This window comes from Nicotiana tabacum, chromosome 8, assembly GCF_000715075.1.
Source record: "Nicotiana tabacum cultivar K326 chromosome 8, ASM71507v2, whole genome shotgun sequence".
NCBI classification, from domain to species: domain Eukaryota; kingdom Viridiplantae; phylum Streptophyta; class Magnoliopsida; order Solanales; family Solanaceae; genus Nicotiana; species Nicotiana tabacum.
In genome coordinates this window covers 198161085-198184184 of record NC_134087.1, presented here as the reverse complement: position 1 = coordinate 198184184, position 23100 = coordinate 198161085, and the positions used below count along the sequence as shown (strand labels likewise).

The 23100-nt window shown below is 37.1% G+C and overlaps 1 protein-coding gene across 2 annotated transcripts; it reads right to left on the bottom strand.

The window, feature by feature from the left end:
* Positions 1–14251: 14251 nt before the first annotated feature.
* On the bottom strand, positions 14252–20879 carry LOC107796229 (sucrose synthase). 2 transcript variants are annotated; one of them, XM_016618979.2, is made up of 14 exons: positions 20743–20879; positions 18940–19083; positions 18533–18659; positions 18291–18442; positions 18014–18206; positions 17573–17908; positions 17265–17360; positions 17008–17181; positions 16800–16916; positions 16527–16693; positions 16212–16436; positions 15372–15935; positions 15137–15275; positions 14252–14549 (listed from the first exon to the last, which is right to left on the bottom strand). In XM_016618979.2, exons 2-13 carry the CDS (start codon positions 19035–19037, stop codon positions 15158–15160), a joined length of 2367 nt encoding a protein of 788 aa, XP_016474465.2. In that variant the 5' UTR covers positions 19038–19083; positions 20743–20879; the 3' UTR covers positions 14252–14549; positions 15137–15157. The 2 variants fall into 2 exon arrangements, with proteins under 2 accessions (XP_016474465.2, XP_016474462.2); XM_016618976.2 differs by having other exon boundaries at positions 18940–19811; positions 20743–20863.
* Between the last annotated feature and the right edge of the window lie 2221 nt (positions 20880–23100).

Genomic DNA, 23100 nt, shown 5'->3' with positions numbered 1-23100 from the left:
TTTGGGATTTTTTTCCTATATAGGTATAAAGAAAAAATGACACTATACAGCTATTCCCAAAATAATAACCGAAAAACTATTTTTTTTATATATGTATATATTCTATATGTAATATACAAAAATTATACAATTTTTATACACGTTTTTGGCTACCGAAGGTAAATAATTTATGGCAGACTAAAAGTGATAATACCCAATTTTATACACTTTTTCGGCTACCAAATCTAAATAGTTTCTGGTGCAGGCTAAAAGTGATAATACCTCTATAAAATAAGACCATGTTCAGTTTGATGATGTAATGGAAAAACTATTCAGAACCATAGGGGTTGTTTGGTAGGAGGTATAAGAATAGTGTTGAATAGAGTATAGTAGTAATTTTAGTATTAGTAATATTGAGATTAGTTATGCTAAGATTGTGTATTAGTTATGTTAAAATTGTTTCTTATCCATTGTTTGATTTGGTGTATTAAAGTATTGCTTAATTTCTTTGAAAAAAATGGTTATTTACGAATACCCTCCAAATTCTTTAACTTTGTACACTATTTGTATTATAATAGTTTTATTACCCTCCACATTGTCTAAATTTCCATCTGAAAAGATCTTGTTAAATGGGTACGTATAAACTTATTAGTAGAGAGTTGAACAAAGTCCAACCAATTACATTGCGTACCCAAGTATTAATTTGTTAAAATATCAAGCTAATTGTAACAATGGACCCAAGAAAAGTGAAGTGCATGAAGAGAACAAAAAGGCAAAATAGGATTTGAGGGGTAATTATATTTTTAACCATATTTATTCCAGTATTAACAATCCTTACATTGCCAATATCATAGTTTGCTATGTATTAGTTATATATAGGATAATACCAAATAAGATATATAACTAATATAAGTATTAGTTATACATAAATTGAAAAATATACCAAACAAGGAATTAGTAATGCACAAAGCTAATGCTTGCATTATTTTTTCTAATACTTCCTACCAAACAATCCCTAATTGTTCGGGCTAAGCTAATGTCATTGTTGTTATGCTCTTAAGTTAAATACACCATCAGTATAAAGAATCCTGACAGTTCACATGTTTTGTTTTAGCCTATATATCTCAGATAAATTCGGCAATGCTTATTATTGAAATATAAATACGGGGTGTTTATACCAAACCATAGAAGCATAATGCATGTGTTCACATATAAACTTATTTTATTTTACCATAATTAGTTAATATGTTGAGTCCGAAACCTAAATAATGGTATTTTGGACTCAAAATACCTTTATACAAAATACCATTATTAAGGTTCCGCATACAACCCAAGCCTTCGATTATTGTGGATTCCTTGTTTCGAGCTCAAAATTTCAAATTTTCGACATTTCTAAAATCATAAATCGAGGTATTCCGATTTAGTTTATGTCGAAACTCGTATAATTATGCATATTTGTTTTCTTGAATGTGTTTCCACGTTGATTTGTGTTATGTTTGCGATTAAATTTGTATATTATTTTTACCCGGATTAAATTATTAGTGTTTAAAAAAAATAGTTAAAAGTTGAGAAATAATTTTTATTTTAATAAAATTGTTCATAAATATCTTTTACTATTTTATATGTAATTTCATGAATGTTATGTTCATGTGTTTGTTGTTTTTATTTAGTTTAGATTATTTATTTTCTTAAAGAATAGTGGCCTTTTAGCGTAGTAAAATATAGAGTCTTTTAGCATAGTAAAATATAGAGTCTTTTAACGTAGAGTCTCTGTAGTTTAAGTATCTACTAACTACAAACTCTATCCAATTACACTTTACAAAAATTAATTATTTAATTTATAAAACAAAATTACAGAACTAACAAATTAATATATGTTGTCAAATTAAATATCGAGTGTGGAACCCATAGTTATATACCCTGTCCAATTAAAACTTAATTATTTAATTTATAAAACTAACAAAATTTTAAAAATATTGAAATTCACACACATAGTGCTACTGGGCCTCAAATATCGAGCTTGGAACCCATAGATATTTACTCTGTCCAATTAAATAATTAAATATTAATTATTAACACAAACAAAATTTTAAAAATATTTAAATTGACACACATAAGAATTCAGGATAGCTTGGTGCTACTGGACCTCAAATATCGAGTTGGGAACTCATAGATATTTACTCTGTCCAATTAAATAATTAAATATTAATTATTATAATACAAACAAAAATTCTAAAAATATTGAAATTGACACACATAAGAATTCAGGATAGCTTGGTGCTATTGGACCTCAAATATCGAGCCTGGACCCCATAGATATTTGCTATGTCCAATTAAATAATTAAATATTAATTATGATAACACAAACAAAATTCTAAAAATATTGAAATTGACATACATAAGAATTCAGGATAGCTTGATGCTACTAGACCTCAAATATCGAGCCTGGAACCCATAGTTATATACTCTGTCCTATTAAATAATTAAATATTAATTATTATAACACAAACAAAATTCTAAAAATATTGAAATTGACACACATACGAATTAAGAATAGCTTGGTGCTACTGGGTCTCAAATATCGAGCCTGGAACCCATAGTTATATACTATGTCCTATTAAATAATTAAATATTAATTATTATAACACAAACACACAATTAATATTGTTTAATTTACAATAGACAACATGGACTTGCCGTATGTGCATCCTGGACCAGCCTCAGATGAGATATTAGTGTTACAGGGCGACCATAGTTCCGCCTACGTATGAGAGGGACATCTATTGGATCAGACTCTCCGCGCCAGGAGACCAGATGACTTGTGGGACTTTTTGAGGGAGAGAAATTTCCATCCCCGCGTAGTCCATCGCCTGCGTGCTACGGGCTTCCTTAGGATTTTTGAGATTGCGCGGTTGCAGCTCGACTGGTCTCTCATCACGGCGTTGATAGAGCGGTGGTGACCGGAGACGTACACTTTTCACCTGCCCACTAGAGAGGCCACCATCACGCTTTAGGATGTTCAGGTTTTATATGGGTTGCGTATTGATGGACTGGCCGTTGAACTGCCCCACTATGTGAGAGCTATGACGCGTGCCCAGTATTTGGATTTGCTGGGGCAGTATACTGGTTTCAGGCCACAGGCTAAGGCTGCAACTAGAGAGGGCAGTCGCATTTCTGTGACAGCTATCAGACATCATATGGAGGTATTGCACCCCGACATCACCGGCGAGACATAGGATCTCCATATTCATCGGTACACGAGGTTGGCGTTGTTCCTTCTTTTTGGAGGTGTCTTGTTCCTGAACACTTCGGGAAATCTAGTGAGTCTGCGCTTTCTACATCATCTTCAGTAGCTAGATGAGTTATCCCAGTACAACTGGGGTGCTGCTGTTCTCGCTTACCTGTACAGGAGTATGTGTCGGGCTAGTATAGGCACCCAGGTCGACATATATGGTTTTCTGCCGCTTCTACAGGTGACAACATATTCAAATACTATGTTCATTACTTCGAATTCTATATAGTCAAAATGACTCTTAAATTTTACGTCAACCTTGTATGTTAGGTTTGGGCCTGGGAGCGGGTCCTGCCGTTGCAGCCACCTCTACCACCATTAGAGCCGGATGTAGCACCTCCGTTTCTCCCTCTAGCTAGGAGGTGGGTTCTCCGGCGTGGGACTACCGAGGCAGTGATGATCATTATAATCTCCTCTTTGTTAGGGATGTGTTGGATATGCTGGAGGCCGCACAGGTAAATATGTACCTAAACTTACTTGTTATAAATTCACTTGTGTTGCGCATACTCACTTTTATGTTATTATTTGATAGTTCATCTGGACGCCATACAACGACGAGTTGATAGCTGATCTGCCAGATTATTGCTCGGTCGACCGACAGCTTTAGAGCACTTTCATCCCGCTGAGCGGGTACTTTGCCTGTTTGACCGTTCCCAGACTATACCGATGGAGCCTGCATGAGTGGCTACACATTATCAGCGGGATGATCGTTCGGGGGTGGACGACGCATTTGTAGGATGGCTAGAGGTGCAGGTCCATATTTAGGAGCAGCGAGAGGACCTGATTCCGCCACCACCTTCACAGATCCAGGCGGCAACTATTGAGCTCTATACGTTATGGTACCGCCGTCACACCCGACTGATGATCGGGAACCCGTTCATGTACCTGGCGGTCGGTTCAGACCATACGTCAGGAGGCACGAGACACTGGTATGTTTTTGTTGGAAACCATACTTATAAATGGGATATAGCATTATATAATTAATATTTTAAATGTTGTGCAGGCTATTAGGCATAATATGGTCTACGAGCTGGGACAGGAGATGCAGCAACATGCCGACAATCCTGCAGTCATTGAGTATGGCCGGTGGGTGGTAGAGCTGGCTCTCCGGACACTGCAGCGAGCTACAGAGGATGAGAGGTTAGATCACGAGGCTAAGTATGCGGCATCAGAATAGCACCATCAGGGTAGGCCTGTCCCACGAGGCAGGGGTCGGGCACGAGCCAGGGCTGCCCCACGAGGCAGGGCTATCCCACGAGGCAGGGGTTGTCACAGGGGACGGTGAGGAGGTGGTCCCTAGCAAGGGGGCATTGAGGCACCCGTCGACCCACCTGTTGAGGCACCTGATGAGGATCTTGAAGATGATCATCCGGGTTATTTCCCTCAGCTAAACGAGCCTTCCAGCAGCATGCCGTCGTACAACCTTTAGCTAGATCCGCCAGCATCGTAGGTCACCCCGTCATATCCATTGTTGATCACGGGTACATTCGACGGAGATGTAGACCAGTTCTTTTCAGGCCCATCTACCGCAGTTGAGGATCAGCCGACCCGAGACGTGGATGGCGGGCTAAGGGTGTATTGTGGTGTTGAGGATCAACCGACCCGGCAACGCGTGCCAAATGGGCCGGCTCAAACGGGCCGGTCTCTCGTGGTGCAAAAGCCCATAGAGGGCCGATCCTAACCAAATAGCCCGGGACCGGCAGGCGAGCCTGGGCCGGTTCAACCGGGCCAAATGGGCCCTAACAACTATTTTTTAAAAAAAAAATTAAAAAGGGACAACGGGCAGATTTTTAAAATCTAGCTGTTGGCCTTCAATTTTCAGCTGTTTGGAACTTTAAAAAATAGTCATTTGGTCCCCAAACTTTATTTTAACCTCAAACTTTTTATAATTACACTTTTTTCCTATTCTCAACTATAAATACCCCCTCATTCTTTCATTTTTACTCACAAATTCATCAATCTCTCTCTAATTGTTTTCTACAATTGCTTACTTTATTATTGCAATTTCGTAAAAAATTGTGAAGTTGGTGAATTGAAGTATTCAAGTCTTCAACGATATTCAATTTTCAAGAAGTTGTTCGTCAATTCGGTGAACTCGTTCCAACTCTTAAGTTTTAATATTATAGTTTTGTTTGCTTTATTTAGTATAATTATAATTAATATGGACTTTTCTTTGAAAAAAGTATTTGGTGGTAAGGGTAAGGGAAAATCTAAAATTGGTGAATCTAGTCGCCAAGCTACTACTCTTCCCCCGGCTCTCCGACCTAGACCTGTTACCCGTCCTCCTCCACCTATTATTCTTGATAGTGATAACCCTTGTTTTTAATTTTTTGATAGTCAATTTTGCTATGATGTTGCACCAGGTCAACAATTTAATGAAGAAGTTATGAATGCTCTTTATCTTAATCAAACGATCTTTGAAAATGATGAGGAAAATGATGATTTAGATGAAACGCAACCGGATTTAGATGATACACCTACTAGTCCTATTAATAACCCAACTGATGCCCCGCCTGACCCTCCTGTAGTAACCCCTACTTTTAATAGAAAACCTTCTAAACGGCCCGAAACATCTCTTGTTTGGCACTTTTTTACTCAACTAAGAGAACAAAATAAGGCTAAGTGTAAAACTTGTGGGTCTTTGATGGCCCATAAATATACTGGAGAATGTAGCAGTACAGGTAGTTTGACTAGACACATATTGAAATACCCTAGAGATAAAGCTAGATATTTACAAATGAAAGCTGCGCAAGAGGGGACAAGTGTAGATACTACGATTAACCCTAGTACAGGTTCAAATCTAGTTCAACCCGGAATTAACACTGTTACCGGTGACATTTTATATTATGATCCAAATAAAGATCGTAAAGAATTGGCAAAAATGGTTACTGTTATGTGCTTACCCTATAGTTTTCCTTCTAACCCTCATTTTGTGCATTATATTAGAAGAGTTTTTAATCCTACTTATAAAGGATGGCCCCGCGCAACCGTAAAGAGTGATATTTATAAATATAAACATGAATATGAATAATATATGTGCTATTTATTTACTCTTATAGATTGTCGTATTGCTATTACTATTGATATTGGTAGAAGTGGTAATGACTGTGATTATCTAACTGTTACAAGTTATTGGATAGATGAGGAGTGGATAATGCAAAAGCGCATTATTGCTTATAGAATAATTAATTCACGCCACACAAGTAAGTTTATTGCTAATACAGTTGTAGATATTTGTAGATATTTTTGCATTAGAGACAAAATAATGTCGGTTTCAATGGATAATGCTTCTAGTAACACTAATGTTATAGGCTTGCTTACAACTACACTAAATCCTGCATTTAGTAATATTTTTCATATTAGATGTATTTGTCATATTTACCATTTAATCGTCAGTGATGGTATGAAAGTTTTAAATGTAGAAATTGAAAAGGTTAAAATGGCTCTTAATTGGCTTTTTTATTCAAACCGTAGAAGTAGACTTAGAGATTATTTTAAAAAATGTGATGAATTTGGCCTTAGAGAAAGAAAGGTTCCTAAACCTTGTCCGGCTAGATGGAATTACATGTATGAAAGTTTAGTTGTTGCATATAAATATAGAAACCCAATAAGCACAACATGCTCGTGTTGGTGGTGGTGATGATGATGATGATGAGCACCTTACAAATCAAGATTGGACTAATGTTAAAATGCTTGTAGACTTTTTAGAACAATTTCATGTTGCTACAAATGAATTATCTGGGTAATATTATCCTACTATTTCTAACTGTTTAGTTTATATTGCAGCACTTGCAGATTTATTTACTCAATTTTCAGAGAGTTGGGTAATTTATCAACAAGCTATTATTTCTATGAAAGCTAAGTTTAAAAAATATTTTTTCCCTATCCCCCATATTTTTGGTGTTGCTGCAGTGTTAAATCCTACAATAAAATTAGGAGGTCCTCACTTTTGGTACTCAAAAATTTATAACGCTTTATCACTTTCAGCTGAGGAATTTGCTACACTTGGAGATGCAAAAGCCTCAATTAAAATAAATGCTCAAACAATTTATATGCTTATCAACTTGCCTTAGATCATGCTAGACCAAATGTTCCAACTCCTACTTCGTCTAGTTCGCAATCATCTAAAAGAACTGCGGGCCTAAAAGCCCTTGTTCCTTGGACGGAGTTCCGGGGTTCTCAAGGTGATAATATTGGTGATAGTTCACAACTAAATGAGCTTCCAGTTTATTTGTCACAGGGACTTGAATCGGAGAATCCCGACGGCTCCGTCGATGCTTTAGAATGGTGGAAGGACAAACAAAAACACTATCCGGTTCTTTCAAGGATGGCTCGAGATATTTTAAGTGTTCAAGCTTCAACAGTGGCATCGGAGAGCGCTTTCAGTCAAGCGAGACTTCAAATCAGTGATCATAGAGCATCTATGAGGGAGAGCTTGGAAAAATCAGTACTCTTCAGAGATTGGATCCGTTCGGAAAGAAGAAATTTTGGACTTGCAGAATCACAACTGGAGATAGACGAAGCTTATGAAGAAATGCTAGCGGAACTTGCGCAGGATGCTGCTTCGCCCGGAAGTGGTGATGAACAAGCTTCTTTTCCACCACCACCAACGGAAATTCCTCCGGATCTTGAAGGATTTATGAGATTTGTTAGAGATAATACATAGACTAATATATAACTTGTATTTTGGCACTTCTTCCTTAGTTTTTTTTTCCTTTTAATGATGGTATTAGTACCTTGGTGTGCTCATTCCATTGGGGGGAGGAAGACTAAGAAAGATATTGCCATTTTTTGTTAATGTCGAAATAATAAAAATTATAAGACATTCTCTTGAATATTTCTTTGCAATTTATTTTGTGTTTAAATTTGATAATATATATATATATATATATATATATATATATATATATATATATATATATATATATCTAATATATGTACAATTCTTCATGAGGTAATATATTATAGATATAGATATAGTATATATAATATATATAAGCTATATATTATATAAGGCAATATATAATTATATATACATACTATATATATTTATATAGCTATATATAAGCAATTTATATTAGTATATGAATATATAGTTTACAAGAAATTGCCTTAGATAAAAAAAATTAAAAAAATAGCTCGGAACGAAAATGCCCGTTTAGGCCTGCGGGCCCGGCCCATTTAGTCCGGGACCATGTGGGCTTAGGACCGCCGTGGTCCAGTTCTACTTATTTGGCCCATTAGGCCCGAGACCGTTTTTATATTAGTATATGAATATATAGTTTACAAGAAATTGCCTTAGATAAAAAAAATTAAAAAAATAGCTCGGAACGAAAATGCCCGTTTAGGCCTGCGGGCCCGGCCCATTTAGTCCGGGACCATGTGGGCTTAGGACCGCCGTGGTCCAGTTCTACTTATTTGGCCCATTAGGCCCGAGACCGTTTGGCTCGGGACCGCCTCAGCCCGCCCCCCTAAGCCCAGGCCCGTTTGGCCTATTTAGGCCCGGACCATAATACAGCCTTATGGCGGGCGCACGTTGAGTTTTGGCTCATCCCTGGCAGTTGATGCAGATCTATCACAGGCGCAGGTATGTTTGTATTACTGTAAAATTTTAATTTGTTTTCTTTTCCTTAATGATTTACCATAAATTAATTTTTAATTTTCTTATTAAGGTTTCGTCTCAGCCTATCACGGAGGCCAGTGTATGCGATGATGAGGACACCACAGATGATTATACTCAGGAGCCCGACGAGACCATGGTGAGAAAATATTTTTGACTTAACACGTACATTACTAATATACATTTTCATATGTTAAGCTTAGTAGTTGTTTTGTAGGTTGTTGACGACCTGATGGCCCCTTCTACCGATCCTGCCAGTCGTACTGGCGATACTGCTGCGCATCCTCACATAAAGAGGCGACTTGATGAGGATGATCCTGATAGTGTACACAGGTGACAGGGTATGCGCCTCAGGCCACCGGCTACCCTGAAGCACACAGGCTGTGCGACTCATTGATTTATTTTTGTTTGTATTTTGTGTAAATACTACAGTATATAAATAATGGTAAGAATTGTATTTTAACAACAATTTTATTTTAACACAATTTGAACAACAATTTTATTTTAACAGTACAACACAAACACAAACACAAACATATGACAAGGGAAACATAAAGATACACTACTACGTTCAACAACCGCCTAGTATTCTCTGCTCCAACCACTTGAGTTGGTCTTCCAGCTTTTTTTTCTTCTTCCACCTTCTTGAGTTTCGCCTTCAACTCCGCATCTTCTTGTTTGGATTGTCGCTCTCTTTCCCACTGCTTCAAACACAAATTATGAAGATCTTGGAGCTTGTCTTTGTAGTATTCCTGCTGACAGGGTTCATCAATCCATACCTAAAAATTGCATGTAGGTTCGTTAGGTTGCCTATAAAACTTATTCATACACGCCTAGTAGCGGCATCCAACTTATTCCCAACAATCGTGCATCATGCATCTTTTGCCGCACTCGCACCTTGGGACATAACGAGGTTGTTGAGGCATTTGTTATAGCGTAAAGAGACCACTTGATTTTATGGAAATATTTGCTATTGGTTACTGATAAGCGCAGAAAATAACTAAAATGCGCTCGTTATTTATAGGCAAAATTTCACACAAAATGTAGTATTATATCGCACTATACATATTAAATTTTTCTGAGATGAAACAACTTTTGCACAGTCAGTTCAGCTTTTTTCAAACCGACAAGACAACACACAAAACGTAGTATTATACCACACTATACATATTAAATTTTTTCTATTGGTTATTATCCTTTATTTTCTTGTACGTTGCTTTAGTTATTTTCTTTGATTCCTTTTTTAAGACAACGACCATTTTAAGAAGCAAATTTTCAAAAAGGATAATAAAGGATGTCTTGATTTTATAGGTTTTTTTTAAATTTTAAGATTGGTCTTCTTTACTAACACCAATAAGTTGAATAGTTGAACTACCATATTAGCATCCCAATTCAAAAGGTCATGTTAAAAAATAAGATGTAACAAGATTGTGGAACATAATTTTATTTGATAGATATTGCAACATACACAAGTACATACACATATTACAAAAAACAATACGAAAACAAAAGACTAGGTGTATCCTTGATAGTTGGGTACATTCGACGAACTTGTACCAGGAGCTAGATTACCACCGCCACGCATACCAGCTGAAGGACATTTACAACGGTCGTATCCTATTTGCGAGTATATGCCACATTTACGCGCATAAACGGTGTCACCAACATCCATTTGGTTCCGTATACGCGTTCTCTTTTGCACTTGCAACTTGCGCAAATTGTCCTTGTTACACAACATTTTAAAAGGTTCCGACGGCCAATAATGCTCAGCACCCAATGGCTGCAACTGCCCACTATATGTGTCTACGTATACAGCAATACTGTATTGCCTATCAATATAGTTGGTTGCCCCTAAACCAACTTGTTGAAAGCACTTCAAGGCATGTGCACATGGCATATGGTAGATGGTCCATTTCCCATATGAACACAACCTGTTGGCTTCATTCATCGTCTGTAGATTATTCCCCCGGTGTTCGTGAATAGCGGTGTGAACTTCAAAAATACCTCGGTCGTGATCGTACTGTAAAAATGAATGCCAATGTGCTCGCCTCCTATACTTATCAAATCTTCTCATCGGTATTGGCATAAATTATACCCCCTTGTCCATCAATACCGATGCAGCTCTATGTCTTTCAACAAACCTCTCCGCAATCTGTTTGAATGTCATCTGGACCATGGCAGTGACAGGCAATCCACGTGCAGACTTTAACAAACCGTTGAATGACTCCGACACATTTATAGTCAGGGCTCCCCATCGTCTACCACCATCAGCGTGCAATGTCCACATGTGAAGCTCATGTCCCATCAGTCAAGTATAGGCTCGTAGATCTAACTGTCGGATCGCTTCCATGCGCCTCGTGAATTTGCACTGCTGGTGCTCAGTTGCAGTCATCCACATTAAATCATGCAAGGCCTTGTCATGATATTTATTTTGGAAATTGGCCTTCAGGTGCTTCACACAGTAACGGTGGTATGCATAGAGTTCCTGCCATTCAGGCAAATGCCGTACAGAACTTAAAATACCACCATGTCGATCAGATATTAGACAAATACCTGAATGTTGTTTGACAACGTGCTGCTTCAAGTGGTTCAAAAAAGTGTCCACGTCTCTTCACTTTGGTTGGCACAAATGGCAAAAGCTAGTGGAAATATTTGTCTGTTGGCATCTACTGCAACTGCAATCAAAAGCTTAATATCATACTTTCCATAGACATGAGTACCGTCTATGGAAATTACAGGACGACAATGCACAAAACCATCAATTGCTGGTTTAAATGACCAGAACACATAATTGAAAATATATTCGGGTCTTTCCGGACTCCGCTCACGCCTCCATTCAACAACAGTCCCGGAGTTAAAGTGTTGCAGTGCGGCCATGTACCTGGGCAGAGATGAAAAAGACTTATCCCAGTCACCATAAATAATTTCAAAGACACGTTTGCGCCCGAGATATGCCTTTCTTTTGGTTATAGTACACCCATACTCCTGGTGGACGGCTGTAATATACTCTTTAATCTTGAACATAATGGACACTTCCAAGTATGGAATCAAGACAAGAGAAATCAAGTCTACATCCAGGTTGAAGTGATTCTCATTGAATGTGTCCATTTCACATCTGTGGGTGCTAATATATTTACCCAGTTTCCACAACCCTAATTTCTTCTTGCTGGCACGCAACATCCAATGACAACCCATAAAGTCTCTATGGTGTACAACCTTGTATACCTCCGTAGTTGACTCCCTTACTGTCATCTCACGGCACTCTCTTACGTTGTAGATTTTTACAGCCCTGATTAGGCGAGCTTTATAAGGGAAATACATGCCCTTTGTCAGCACCGCTGGTCTAGACTCATACCACATTGCTGACCGAAATTCGTCATCATCCCTTGTAAGGGCATCCACGTCCGGCATACTTGGCAAATTACCAAGGTAGGGAATATTCCGCTCATGAAATGGTACGTGAGACTCGTACACTCTTGGTCTAACGGGAGGTGGAGGAGCATGCTCCCTCGTCAGCTCAGGTTCGACATTCACTTCCTCCTCCTCATCACCCTCATCAGGGAAGGGTGTATCATATCCAGACTCATCGTCATTGTTGTCATAATCACTATCATCTTCCTGACTCTGCACATCTGCCAAATCACGAGTCAATACATCATCTATGGGCAACTGTGTGAGGTCAAGAACATCAAGTTGCTCGTTTTCACTGCACAAAAAGAACAAAATGACAAGCTACTCAACTAGATAAATACTTTACATATAGCTTTATCACTTTACTTACAAGTCGTACTGTGTTGACGTTCCATGATGGACATTTTCTTGTTGGTGATGACTCCCGGATGGACCACCGTGGTCCAACACTCCAAAACTACGCATATTCCAACTAGGAGTGGGATCATAACTTGTAAAATTTATATCCGGATGGTACCCTCTATGAAAAATATGAGTGTTAATACAAATCCAATTCAAACATAAAATAAATATCGCTAAAGCGTAGAAAAATTGAAGTTTACCAGTCGTCTTGTGGATTATATAAAGTCAAAAAATTATTTTGTCGCTGCTCATTCGCCGGTGGTGACAAGTTTAAATCAAGGCAAGCTCTTTCATCAGGAATCTGTCCGGTAAAAACTGCTCCAGAATAATCACCCGATGACTGGGGGTTATCCCTACTATGCACACCCTCATTATTGGGAACGTCTTCAACCTTGACGTACATTTCCAACAATTTTATTACAATAAATTCCCTGTATTCATCAGGAATCCGCAAAAAATCTCTAAGAGTTTCATCATCTTCGATGTTAAACTCAGAATAATAAGCAAACCCCTGCGGAGTCACATACTACAAAAATCTACCGGTTACTTTAAGGTTCACCGAACGTTTCCTCACACTCATTTTTTTACGTAACAACGATACCAATTTATTGTACTCCATTGTAAGCGGCAATTTAACATGACACTGTAGAGGTAAACTATACCTCACAGAGTTATTCTCCATTACAATCTCAACCCCCCTCCCCCCAATATAATGAAACCCTTATTTTGGCTCTTCATACATTATAAAAAAATGCTTGATAACAAGAAGAAAAGTATGAACGGAAGTTTGGAAGTTTGAAGGAAAGTTTTGAATAGATTTTCATAAAATCCTAACGCCTTCAAATAAGGCAAGTCTTAGCTTGGGGTGCCGAATTATTTTTTGTAAAATGCAATATAATACCACCTATTTGAATTATTGTTATGTCAGTTATCCGCAGAACACTTATTGGTGGGCCCAAAAAGGAAGTAAAACGCAGTATAATACTACGTTTTAGTAAAATATAATATTATACTGCGTTTTACATTTAAAAAAATGAATATTTACGTCAGTTATCCGCAGAACACTTATAAGTGGGCCCAAAATTAAAGTAAAACATAGTATAATACTGCATTTTAGGAAACTAAAACGTAGTATTATACTGCGTTTTACATTTAAAAAAATAAATATTTATGTCAGTTATCCGCAGAACACTTATATGTGGGCCCAAAATTAAAGTAAAACGTAGTATAATATGCATTTTAGGAAAACGTAGTATTATACTAGTTTTACATTAACGGCTAACTTTCCGTTAAACTAAAACGCAGTATAGTATTGCGTTATGTTAGAAATGTAACTTTTTTTTAGCTGTATAATGGTATTTTGAGTCCAAAATACCATTATTTAGGTTTCAGACTCTTAAAATGTTTTCTGACTTCATCAAATCACTTGACCATATAAAACACACACACACACACTATATATATATATATATATATATATATATATATATATATATATATATATATATATATATATATAATTTTACCCAAAAAGAAAGAAATTTAGATTGGACAAATTGAAATTTGATCTTTTATTCACATTAACAGCTCCAAATATCAAATTTGCAAATTCTCCAGCCAATATTAGCAGTACAAAATGCAGACAAAAATAAAGTAAAAGTGAAAAAAGGGGTGAGGGAGAGTTGGCATACAAATGGAGAAAAGAGGATCACTACACAACAATTTTCTGAAGTTAGAGAACAGAAGCCTCTTGTCACAGCATTTTATTCAAAGAAATTGGCACTTTTCTTTGGTCATCCCAAATGATATGTCATTTCATTCAGCAGCCAATGGAACAGCTTCAGCCTAAACAAAAACCAAGATAAAATCTTCATTAGCAGATTCAAGAATTAAGAAAATTTAACATCAATGATTCTCTAAGTGCTAAGTTGCTCCGACATAGCAGTTTAGGTGCGGCACCCGTGTCAATACGACACTAGTGTGGGTGTGGGTATGGGATCCGTACCGATTTGGTCAAACGATTTTGGGTACTTTGACCATAACGGACGGAAAAATTCGAGACGAGATACAATTTGATTTTCGAAATCAGAAGAGTAAATTTGAAGAAAATAGCATACTTATCTAGGAAATCAATCATTTACTAATCTACAACTTGAGAATTAAAAAAAATCTACACTTTACAAGTTATACGTAAGTATTCCACATAATATCTCATAATTTAGAGATAATTTTTTTTAAAATTATTTTTAGCCGGATTCTCGCACCCGTATCCGTACTAGGATCCATATCCCCGAATCTTATAATTTACATCTTGAAGGATCTGAACTCTAGATAACTTTTCTTTTAATGTCATTTATTGTTCATAATTGCCTCATTAAGACAAAGGCATTACATCTTCTCCTAGAATTAACTATAAAAGCAGAAGAACTCACCATCTATAAAGACACGGAATATTATTGAGATTCTAGATATCGACGGATTTCTAGACGATCAAGCTTAGAAACATGTTTCCAGAAACCGTAAACAGCAGCCAACGTCAATAATCTCTCCGAGTAGATTTGCCACGTGTACCTGTATATAGTAGTAGAGACGCGATAAATTATCAATCAACTATGCCTCAAATCCCAAGTTAATTTGAATGACTAGAGTCAAGAAAGAGTTGCTTACTTCTCTTGGATGCGCTTCAGGCCACCGGTTGAAATAGTTTCCCAATGAGAAGGTTCCGTCTTACATTTCTCAAAGAAATCAGCTAGCAGATCAGCAGCTTGCTCACCGTGATATGGATCGATATGGAAGCCGGATTTTCCGTTAACGATGATCTCAGCTGGACCGCCATGATTAGTTGCAAATGTAGGCAAACCACAGGTCATGGCCTCAACAACAGTCAAACCGAAAGCCTCATAGAATGCAGGCTGCACGAAAGCTCCCCTAGTGTCGGCAATGTATCGGTAGAGTTCGCCGTTCCTTACTCGGTTCATCTGTGAAGAAATCCATCTGAATTGGCCATTTAAGTTGTGAGTCTTTATTAGCTCATACATCTTCTTCATCTCTGCTTGCTCTTCCAAATCTTTGGATTCCTTCCTTCGGTCTCCACCAACGACAACAAGGTTAACCAACTCCCTTAGCCGTGCGTTCTTGGCGTACCACTCAACAAGTCCGGTTAAGTTCTTCACACGATCCAATCTCGCCATTGTGAATAAGATTGGCTTATTCCTGTCCTTTAGCACACACCTACCAAAATCACAACATGTTCAGCACAAGCTCATCTACATAGGTAACAGGACTTTGTAACTGTACCCAGTGGCAGAGCCACATGTATTCAAGAAGTGCAACCGATACCCCTTTGTCGGAAAATTACATTGTGTAGCTAGGTAATTTTTTTAATATATTTATACTACATATTGACACCCCTTGGCTTCTTTGTGAATTTATGTCTTTATATTTTGACCCCATTTTAATGAAAATTCTGGCTCTGCCACTGACGGTACGAGTAAGTTAGAAACTTACAGATGTTCCTCGTTCTCAACATCACTGTACAGAAGCTCCTCAATTTCTGGGTGAAGTGCTGTCAATCTCTTTTCCTTCTCGGAATATGGGAAATACAGGTTTATATCAGCTCCAGGTGAGACAATGTTGAATTTGGGATCGAACACATCAATGCCGTGAACGACTCTGTACAATCCAGGCATTGTGAATGCCTGGTGACTCTCGTACTGTCCGACAGTGTCCTTGCTGGAAAATTCATTAGGGTATTAGGTTAAGCATAAGGGGAAGAAATCGAACAAAATGTTACTGCAACCGAATTAGCAATTGATGTTATACCTTCCTGCTATCTCCTGGAAAGTGCTGGTGATGATAAAATCGGTGTGATTCATTGCAATAAGATCAGCGGTAAACTGGGACGAGAAATGGTATTTTTCGTCAAATTTTTTCCAGTAGATGTCAGAATCAGGATACTTTGTTTTCTCCAATGCATGGGCAATGGTGCACTGCAGAAGGCAAATAACACAGCGAAGAAAAGAAAATTTTAGTACTTTTAGTTCCAGACTAATGGAAATACAATCAGATTTATAAGAGGTGAAAAATAACACAGACCTGCGTTACGCCTAACTTGTGAGCCAGCAATGAAGCCACAAGATTTCCCTCGCTATAGTTGCCAATTATCAAATCTGGCTTGGCCTGCAGTTCTGCAGCAAGTTCTTTTGCAACATCCTGATGTACGAAAAGCCAAAGCGTTAATAATTAGCAAATTGTTCCTAATACCAATTAGAAGATAGACAAATACAAGGAAGCTTAGTGTCACCTCAGTGAAAGTCTCCATGTATGGCCACACTTCAAAGCGAGAGATCCATTTACGAACAATGCCCTTCTCAGTCCTAAAGGGGACCCTCAGAATATGTGAGTGCTCGGCTCCATACACCTTCTCAAGCCGCTGACCACAAGTCGTTCCAACTGCATCAGGCAGCAGACGAGTAACCTGGGAATAATATCAAGATAAGTTGCCAATAAAGAGAAAATTTTGTGTAATCCGCAGCAATTACAAGTACAAGAAATACTAACAATAAGAATACGCGGTGTTATATCAAGTCCTTGCTCCTTTAGGCGTTTAAGCATTTCACGCTCCAAGGCTGGAACTTGATCTAATATGTAGACAACCTGCACATTACGGGTGAAGGACCTTAGCATTTATGGAAGCAAGCTTTAGAAGCATACTAGCAGTTGTTTGTTGCTCCGACCTCCAAAATGCCATTGCACCGGTGACAGATCCTCCAAAAATGCATTATATTTGGAGTATCCTACACGGGTACAGTGGCATTGTAGAGGATCTGAGCAACATAGACTCACGGACAAAGACTAAAGTAATGCACCTGGCCACCAGTGTCGGGATAACCCAAGACATTTTCCTGGGCGAAATATCCATGGGGGGAAAGGATAACCACGTTGAACACCATAGGAATTCTCCCTAGGAACTTCTCAAGAGTACAGGAGTCGGGAGCCTCAAGTAGATCAAGAAGCATGCATATCATCTCTAGCACGCGCTCCGCAGTGTCGCCCCATCCCTTCTCCAATCCAATTTCTTGGAACTTGTGTTCGAATTCGGAAAATGGAGTTTCAGGGGGAAGCATAATAAGGTATTCCTCTGCCTTCCTTAGGACATTTTGCAGAGTGGTTAAATTCTGTATTCTGTCATTCAGCATCATTGTCTGCAAACGAAATCGTACATCTATCCTTTAGTACATATTCATACATCATTGGGCGCATGATAAGCACAAACTGAACATATATATGAATGGGAATAACAAAGTTACCTTGCCCTTATAATTGTGAACCCGAAGAAATTCAAGAAGCGGGGTCATGCTTTCCTTGTCATGGAACATTTTCGCAGAAAGGTGCCTATTGAGGAATTCAACTCCATTCCCAATAGATTTGGTGAGGGTCGGTTTAGGAAAGGATGCAGTGAAGGGCTCAAAATCCAACTCGAGAACGAAATTTCCATTGGAGCTGCATTAGGTAAAAAACAACACTGATAAATTGAATCCACTGCCTATTCTCTAACATAGTATCAAATAAGAGACTAAAACTTACGTTCCATCAACAAGTTCTTCCTTAAAATGCAAATACTCAGGGACGGTCAGCTCCTCAACGACTAGAGCATTAACATTCACACGGACATATTCCCACACACCAGGCCTCAAACGAATGGCAAGTGCAACCCAAGGTGGCAGAACAATCGCTTCCTGGTATAACATATCATTGTAGTAGTCGGACACAAACTCAAATGCATGATCATTCAGCTTGGTAACACATTTAGCCAAAATCAAAATTACCTGAGTAGATTTCAGGAGTTCTTCAAATGCATGATCATTCAGCTTCTTTTTGTCATCTTGGCGAATTGCATCGAACTCAGCCAATAGCTGGTGAGGTTTCAAGATCCCTTTTCCATGGCTTTCAATCCTGTAATAACCAAAACCAGTTCAAGTAACATCACATATACATTCCTTTTCGATATCAAACATGATCTATCTGCTTAATAGTCCATACTACAGAATTGCAGACAACACCAACTAAATCTCTCGTTTTCATAAGAGTAGTTTCCGAACCAGCTAACTCGCACCAGCACAGGTACCGGATAATTATGACTACCAAGACTTAGGCAGATAAATCAAATCACATATCGTTTTTTGAACACCAACTGAATCTTTTGTAGGAAACAAGAACACTACTTAGGCAATACCTTGAAAGAAACAGCAATATCTCATTGCGATGTGCAGCCAAAGTGGCATCAAGACGTTCACGAAGGCTGTGAACACGAGTCAGAGCACGTTCAGCCATGGCAGTTGATTCAGCAGATGAGAAATCCTCAGACAAGTTGTTTCAGCTGTAAACAACCAAAAAATATACTAGTGCAGTTAGTAGAAGATGGACACCTCAGCTTATCCAAAATACCAATCAAAATTTTATTATACTACATTAGTACAACCACTTAGAAAATGAAAACGACATACTAAAAAGTCACTGAAAAACCAATATTTTCAATGATCTAGAATGTTACTACTCTAAATTTTCAAAACTTCCACCTAATATAATAGTACAGTTTAGTAATTAAAACCACACCAACCAATATTATGACATTAATTAAGTCTACTAAATGCTTTTGTGGCGAAAGCACAACGCTACGTGTGACAACCAAGATTACTACAAAGGCTAAACTAAAAAATTTAAATCAAGGAGACCCCACCAAAAGCATCTAGAATGATCTTCCTGTTACAAAGTATACTACAATTTCAATCATAATTCAACCAAACCACTAAACCTAGCAAAATATTTAAAATATACAGGAATTTCTATATAAAACAGAATCTTTGAAAATAAAATAAAAAGGGTAAGTTTTTCAGTAGAAAACAGCAAATGTAGTAGGGAAAACAGGACTTGATGACTAAAGCATACTGGAGATAAATTTAAGAAATTATAAGACATAGCTCTGATGAAGATAGGGACGCCCGGTGCACAAAGCATCCCGCGTTTAAGTAGGGTCCGGGAAGGGAAGCACCCCAAGAGTGTGTGATGTAGGCATTTTACTCTGATGCCACGATTCGAGCCCATGACCTATAGATCACAGTGACAACTTTAGTGTTGTTCCAAGGCTCGCATTCACTCTTATGAAGATATATTTATCTTTAAATGAGGTACTTATGCTAATAATTTGACACCAGCAAATAGGACAAAAACAAACAAAGAAAAAAAAGTAACCGAACAGAACAGAACAGTTAGACTAGAAGAAAAAGGTGGAGATAAAAACTATGCAGAACTAAAATCAAACCTCAAGATCAGAATTTCCTTTAGAGAAAAGTTGTGCATTTATAAATAGAAGTACTGTAATATTATAATATTTTTGGTAAGAAGGGCAACCCGGTGCACTAAGCCCCGCTATGTGCGGGGTCGGTCGGGAAGGGCCGAATTACAAGGGTCTATTGTACACAGTTTTACCCTGCATTCGTGCAAGAGGCTGTTTCCACAGCTCGAACCCATGATCTTTTAATAACATGGCAACAACTTTACCAGTTACGCCGAGTCTGTCCTTCGTCTTTAGTAAGACTAAGATAAAAAAAAATTTAAAAAAGTATATTTACCTCAGAGGTGATCAAGAACACAGAATTCTTAATTTTTGCTGAAAAGTAGGAATCTTTTTGCTGAAAGATCAAAAGATAACTTAATTTTATTGAGTTTTGGGGGTCAGAAACAGATTTTTTTTTTCCTATCAAGAAATCTACTAAAAGAGTTGGCAGAAAAATTGAGAATGGTTTTCTTGGTTTGTAGCTGCAAAATTTATGATCTTAGTACACAGCAGAAAGCAACTGATACTTAACAACATAGAAACGTACAAGCAAACTCTACTGAAAAAGGAAAGAAAAATAAAAGATATTTTCTTTAATGATAAGATCAAAATAAATTTCAAAAATCAAGACTAACAAAATGACTGCTACTTTTCATGCAGGTAATGAATTAGTATATGAACCAAAAAAGATTGTAGTTTTACCTTTGGGAGGAAAATGAGATAGAATAATGAGCAAATACAAAGAAAAGAAATGAAATGAACTGAGATATAGAAATGGAAATGAATTTAGAGTAGAATGAAAGAGTTTTGATTGTGAATGGTGAAGAAATGAAGGCTAGAGGACCTTTATTTATATGAACAAAAGTGTAGACTGTAGCAGTGTAATTAGGTGAAGGATTTTTTTTTTTTTGGTAATTAATTAGGTGAAGGATTTAATTAATCAGAAACTACATGCTATTATGGCATCGGATTTTTCTTGAAACACATACCACCATTTGGTAAAGTCATTAACTAAAGTACTATGCATTGACCTTATATTTTTATCTGCGTTGATGGTCCGACTAATTCGAGTTAACATAGCGTAAGATCAATTAAAGAGGGAATCGCTTCGTATCAGAAACTTTTTCACATTCAAGGTCTCGAATTCGAGATTTTTAGTTAAGAATAAATGGACCATATTTATCTTACCATAACTCTTGATAGTTGCAGTATTATGAATCACCTAAAATTAATTAAAAGTAATTGTATAATTAATTAAAACTATTTACCTAAACTTTAAAAAACTATAGTAAAATAGCAGAGTTCAGGGAGCAGAAGTTGAAGTAGTTTCAGTACTTCATCGATTTTAGTTAGAGTAAACGATTGATTTCTATTCTATCGTATCAAGCATGAATCAATATTTTTTATTCAATCTAGATCCCTTGCAATTGATATGTGGAATATCGAATATGTTAACGCCCATCAATAAGGTGAACAATCTGTTATAACTTATAAATCTAGTTTCCCACAAGTATATTCCATTCTACGACACCGAATGTGACTTTGTAAAAAACAATAGTAGTCCTACTCTTTATTTAGGACAGAAAAAGTGGTATTACTATTAAATTAACTTTCTATATCTAACTCTAAAGGATGTGGTGTAGTGGATGAGACTGTTCTTCCTTTAAGAGTTTTGGGTATAGAAAATTCTTGGTAGGGAGCGCTTCCCCCCTCCCCCGAATGGGGTCCTACGCGACGCAAATCCAAATATAATCGGGCTCCAATGAAGATACCGGACACCGGGCGGAAAACCAAAAAAATAAATCCTATATCTAATTCCAATTTCTATTGGCAGCTGTCGTTTTACAGTACTAGTCAACCAAAACCACTTTTGTTCCCCTTCTGTACTTGACACTAATCCTGTGGACCCATTTGTTTAATGTAACTGCGCACTTTATCCACTTTTTTTAAAAAAGTTTATTTATTATTAGAATAAACAAATCTTGCCTTGGCTGCTTTTATATATTTTGCGCTCATCATTTGACACTTCCCCATTTCAATTATATTTAGTTGTGTATATAATATTTACCTACCATTTTAGGATAATTTAATTTTTTTTTTCCACTCCGTATTTAGTACTCGTATTTAAACTTCAGTTAATTTTGATTCGCGTAAGCATATTCTATTAAAGTGCTCCGTACATGATTTTTTGCATTTTCAAGGCTTAAGTAGGCGTTTGGACATAAGAATTGTTAAATTCAAACAAAAAAAAGTGAAAAGAAATTTTCAAGTAAAAATGGTATTTGAAAATTAGAGTTGTGTTTGGACATGAATATAGTTTTGGGTTGTTTTAGAAGTTTTGTGAGTGATCTGAGTGAAAATTTTGAAAAATAACTTTTTGAGTTTTTCAAATTTTCGAAAACTTCCAAAATTCATCTTCAAGTGAAAATTATAAATTTTATGGCCAAACTCTGATTTCGAAAAAAGGTGAAAAATTTTCGAAAAAAAAATGAAAAAATTCTTATGTCCAAACGAGCTCTAAATTTGAGGTTTCGAATATTATTCATCCTGTCACAAACATAGGTGGTCAATAATGTAACGATTACTGTATTTTGGATTTGACCCAAAACTTCTAGTATTAGGCAAACAGGTCCAAAACTCTGTCTATGTTCCCTTCTTAAATGTTTTGTTTTTCTTGCACGTAGTGCTGTGGTAAGTAATCACGCCCAACTATGCCTCATAAAAAGGATAAAGCGGTTGTTGCAAATATAATCCGAGTATTTAGCCCGAGTTGAATCCTCGATAAATTAACCTATCAATTACTTTTGTTAGACTCACTAAATTCTTTGTAATTAACTTCCCAGATATTTAAATAACAATTGGTGATGTTTTAACTAACTACAACTGAATAAAAGCAAGTAAACTAACAACTAACTATGATTGAGTTGTAAACAAATAAGAGAAGGATCTAAGGTTATGATTTCCCCTATTGATGGAATTCATTCATGTTATGTTTCACATAGATTTACCTAATCGTATCTATCAATCATGAGCACTGTTATTACCGTGAATCTCTCCCGA

What these genes read in the sequence shown, in the direction of transcription:
- LOC107796229 (XM_016618979.2), bottom strand. Translation starts at nt 19,037, where the DNA reads ATGGCTGAACGTGCTCTGACTCGTGTTCACAGCCTTCGTGAACGTCTT. An exon ending in TTCACAATTATAAGGGCAAG is followed by an intron (nt 17,909 to 18,013) that starts GTAACTTTGTTA and finishes TTTCGTTTGCAG; the next exon opens with ACAATGATGCTGAATGACAG. An exon ending in TTCCAGGAGATAGCAGGAAG is followed by an intron (nt 16,437 to 16,526) that starts GTATAACATCAA and finishes TGAATTTTCCAG; the next exon opens with CAAGGACACTGTCGGACAGT.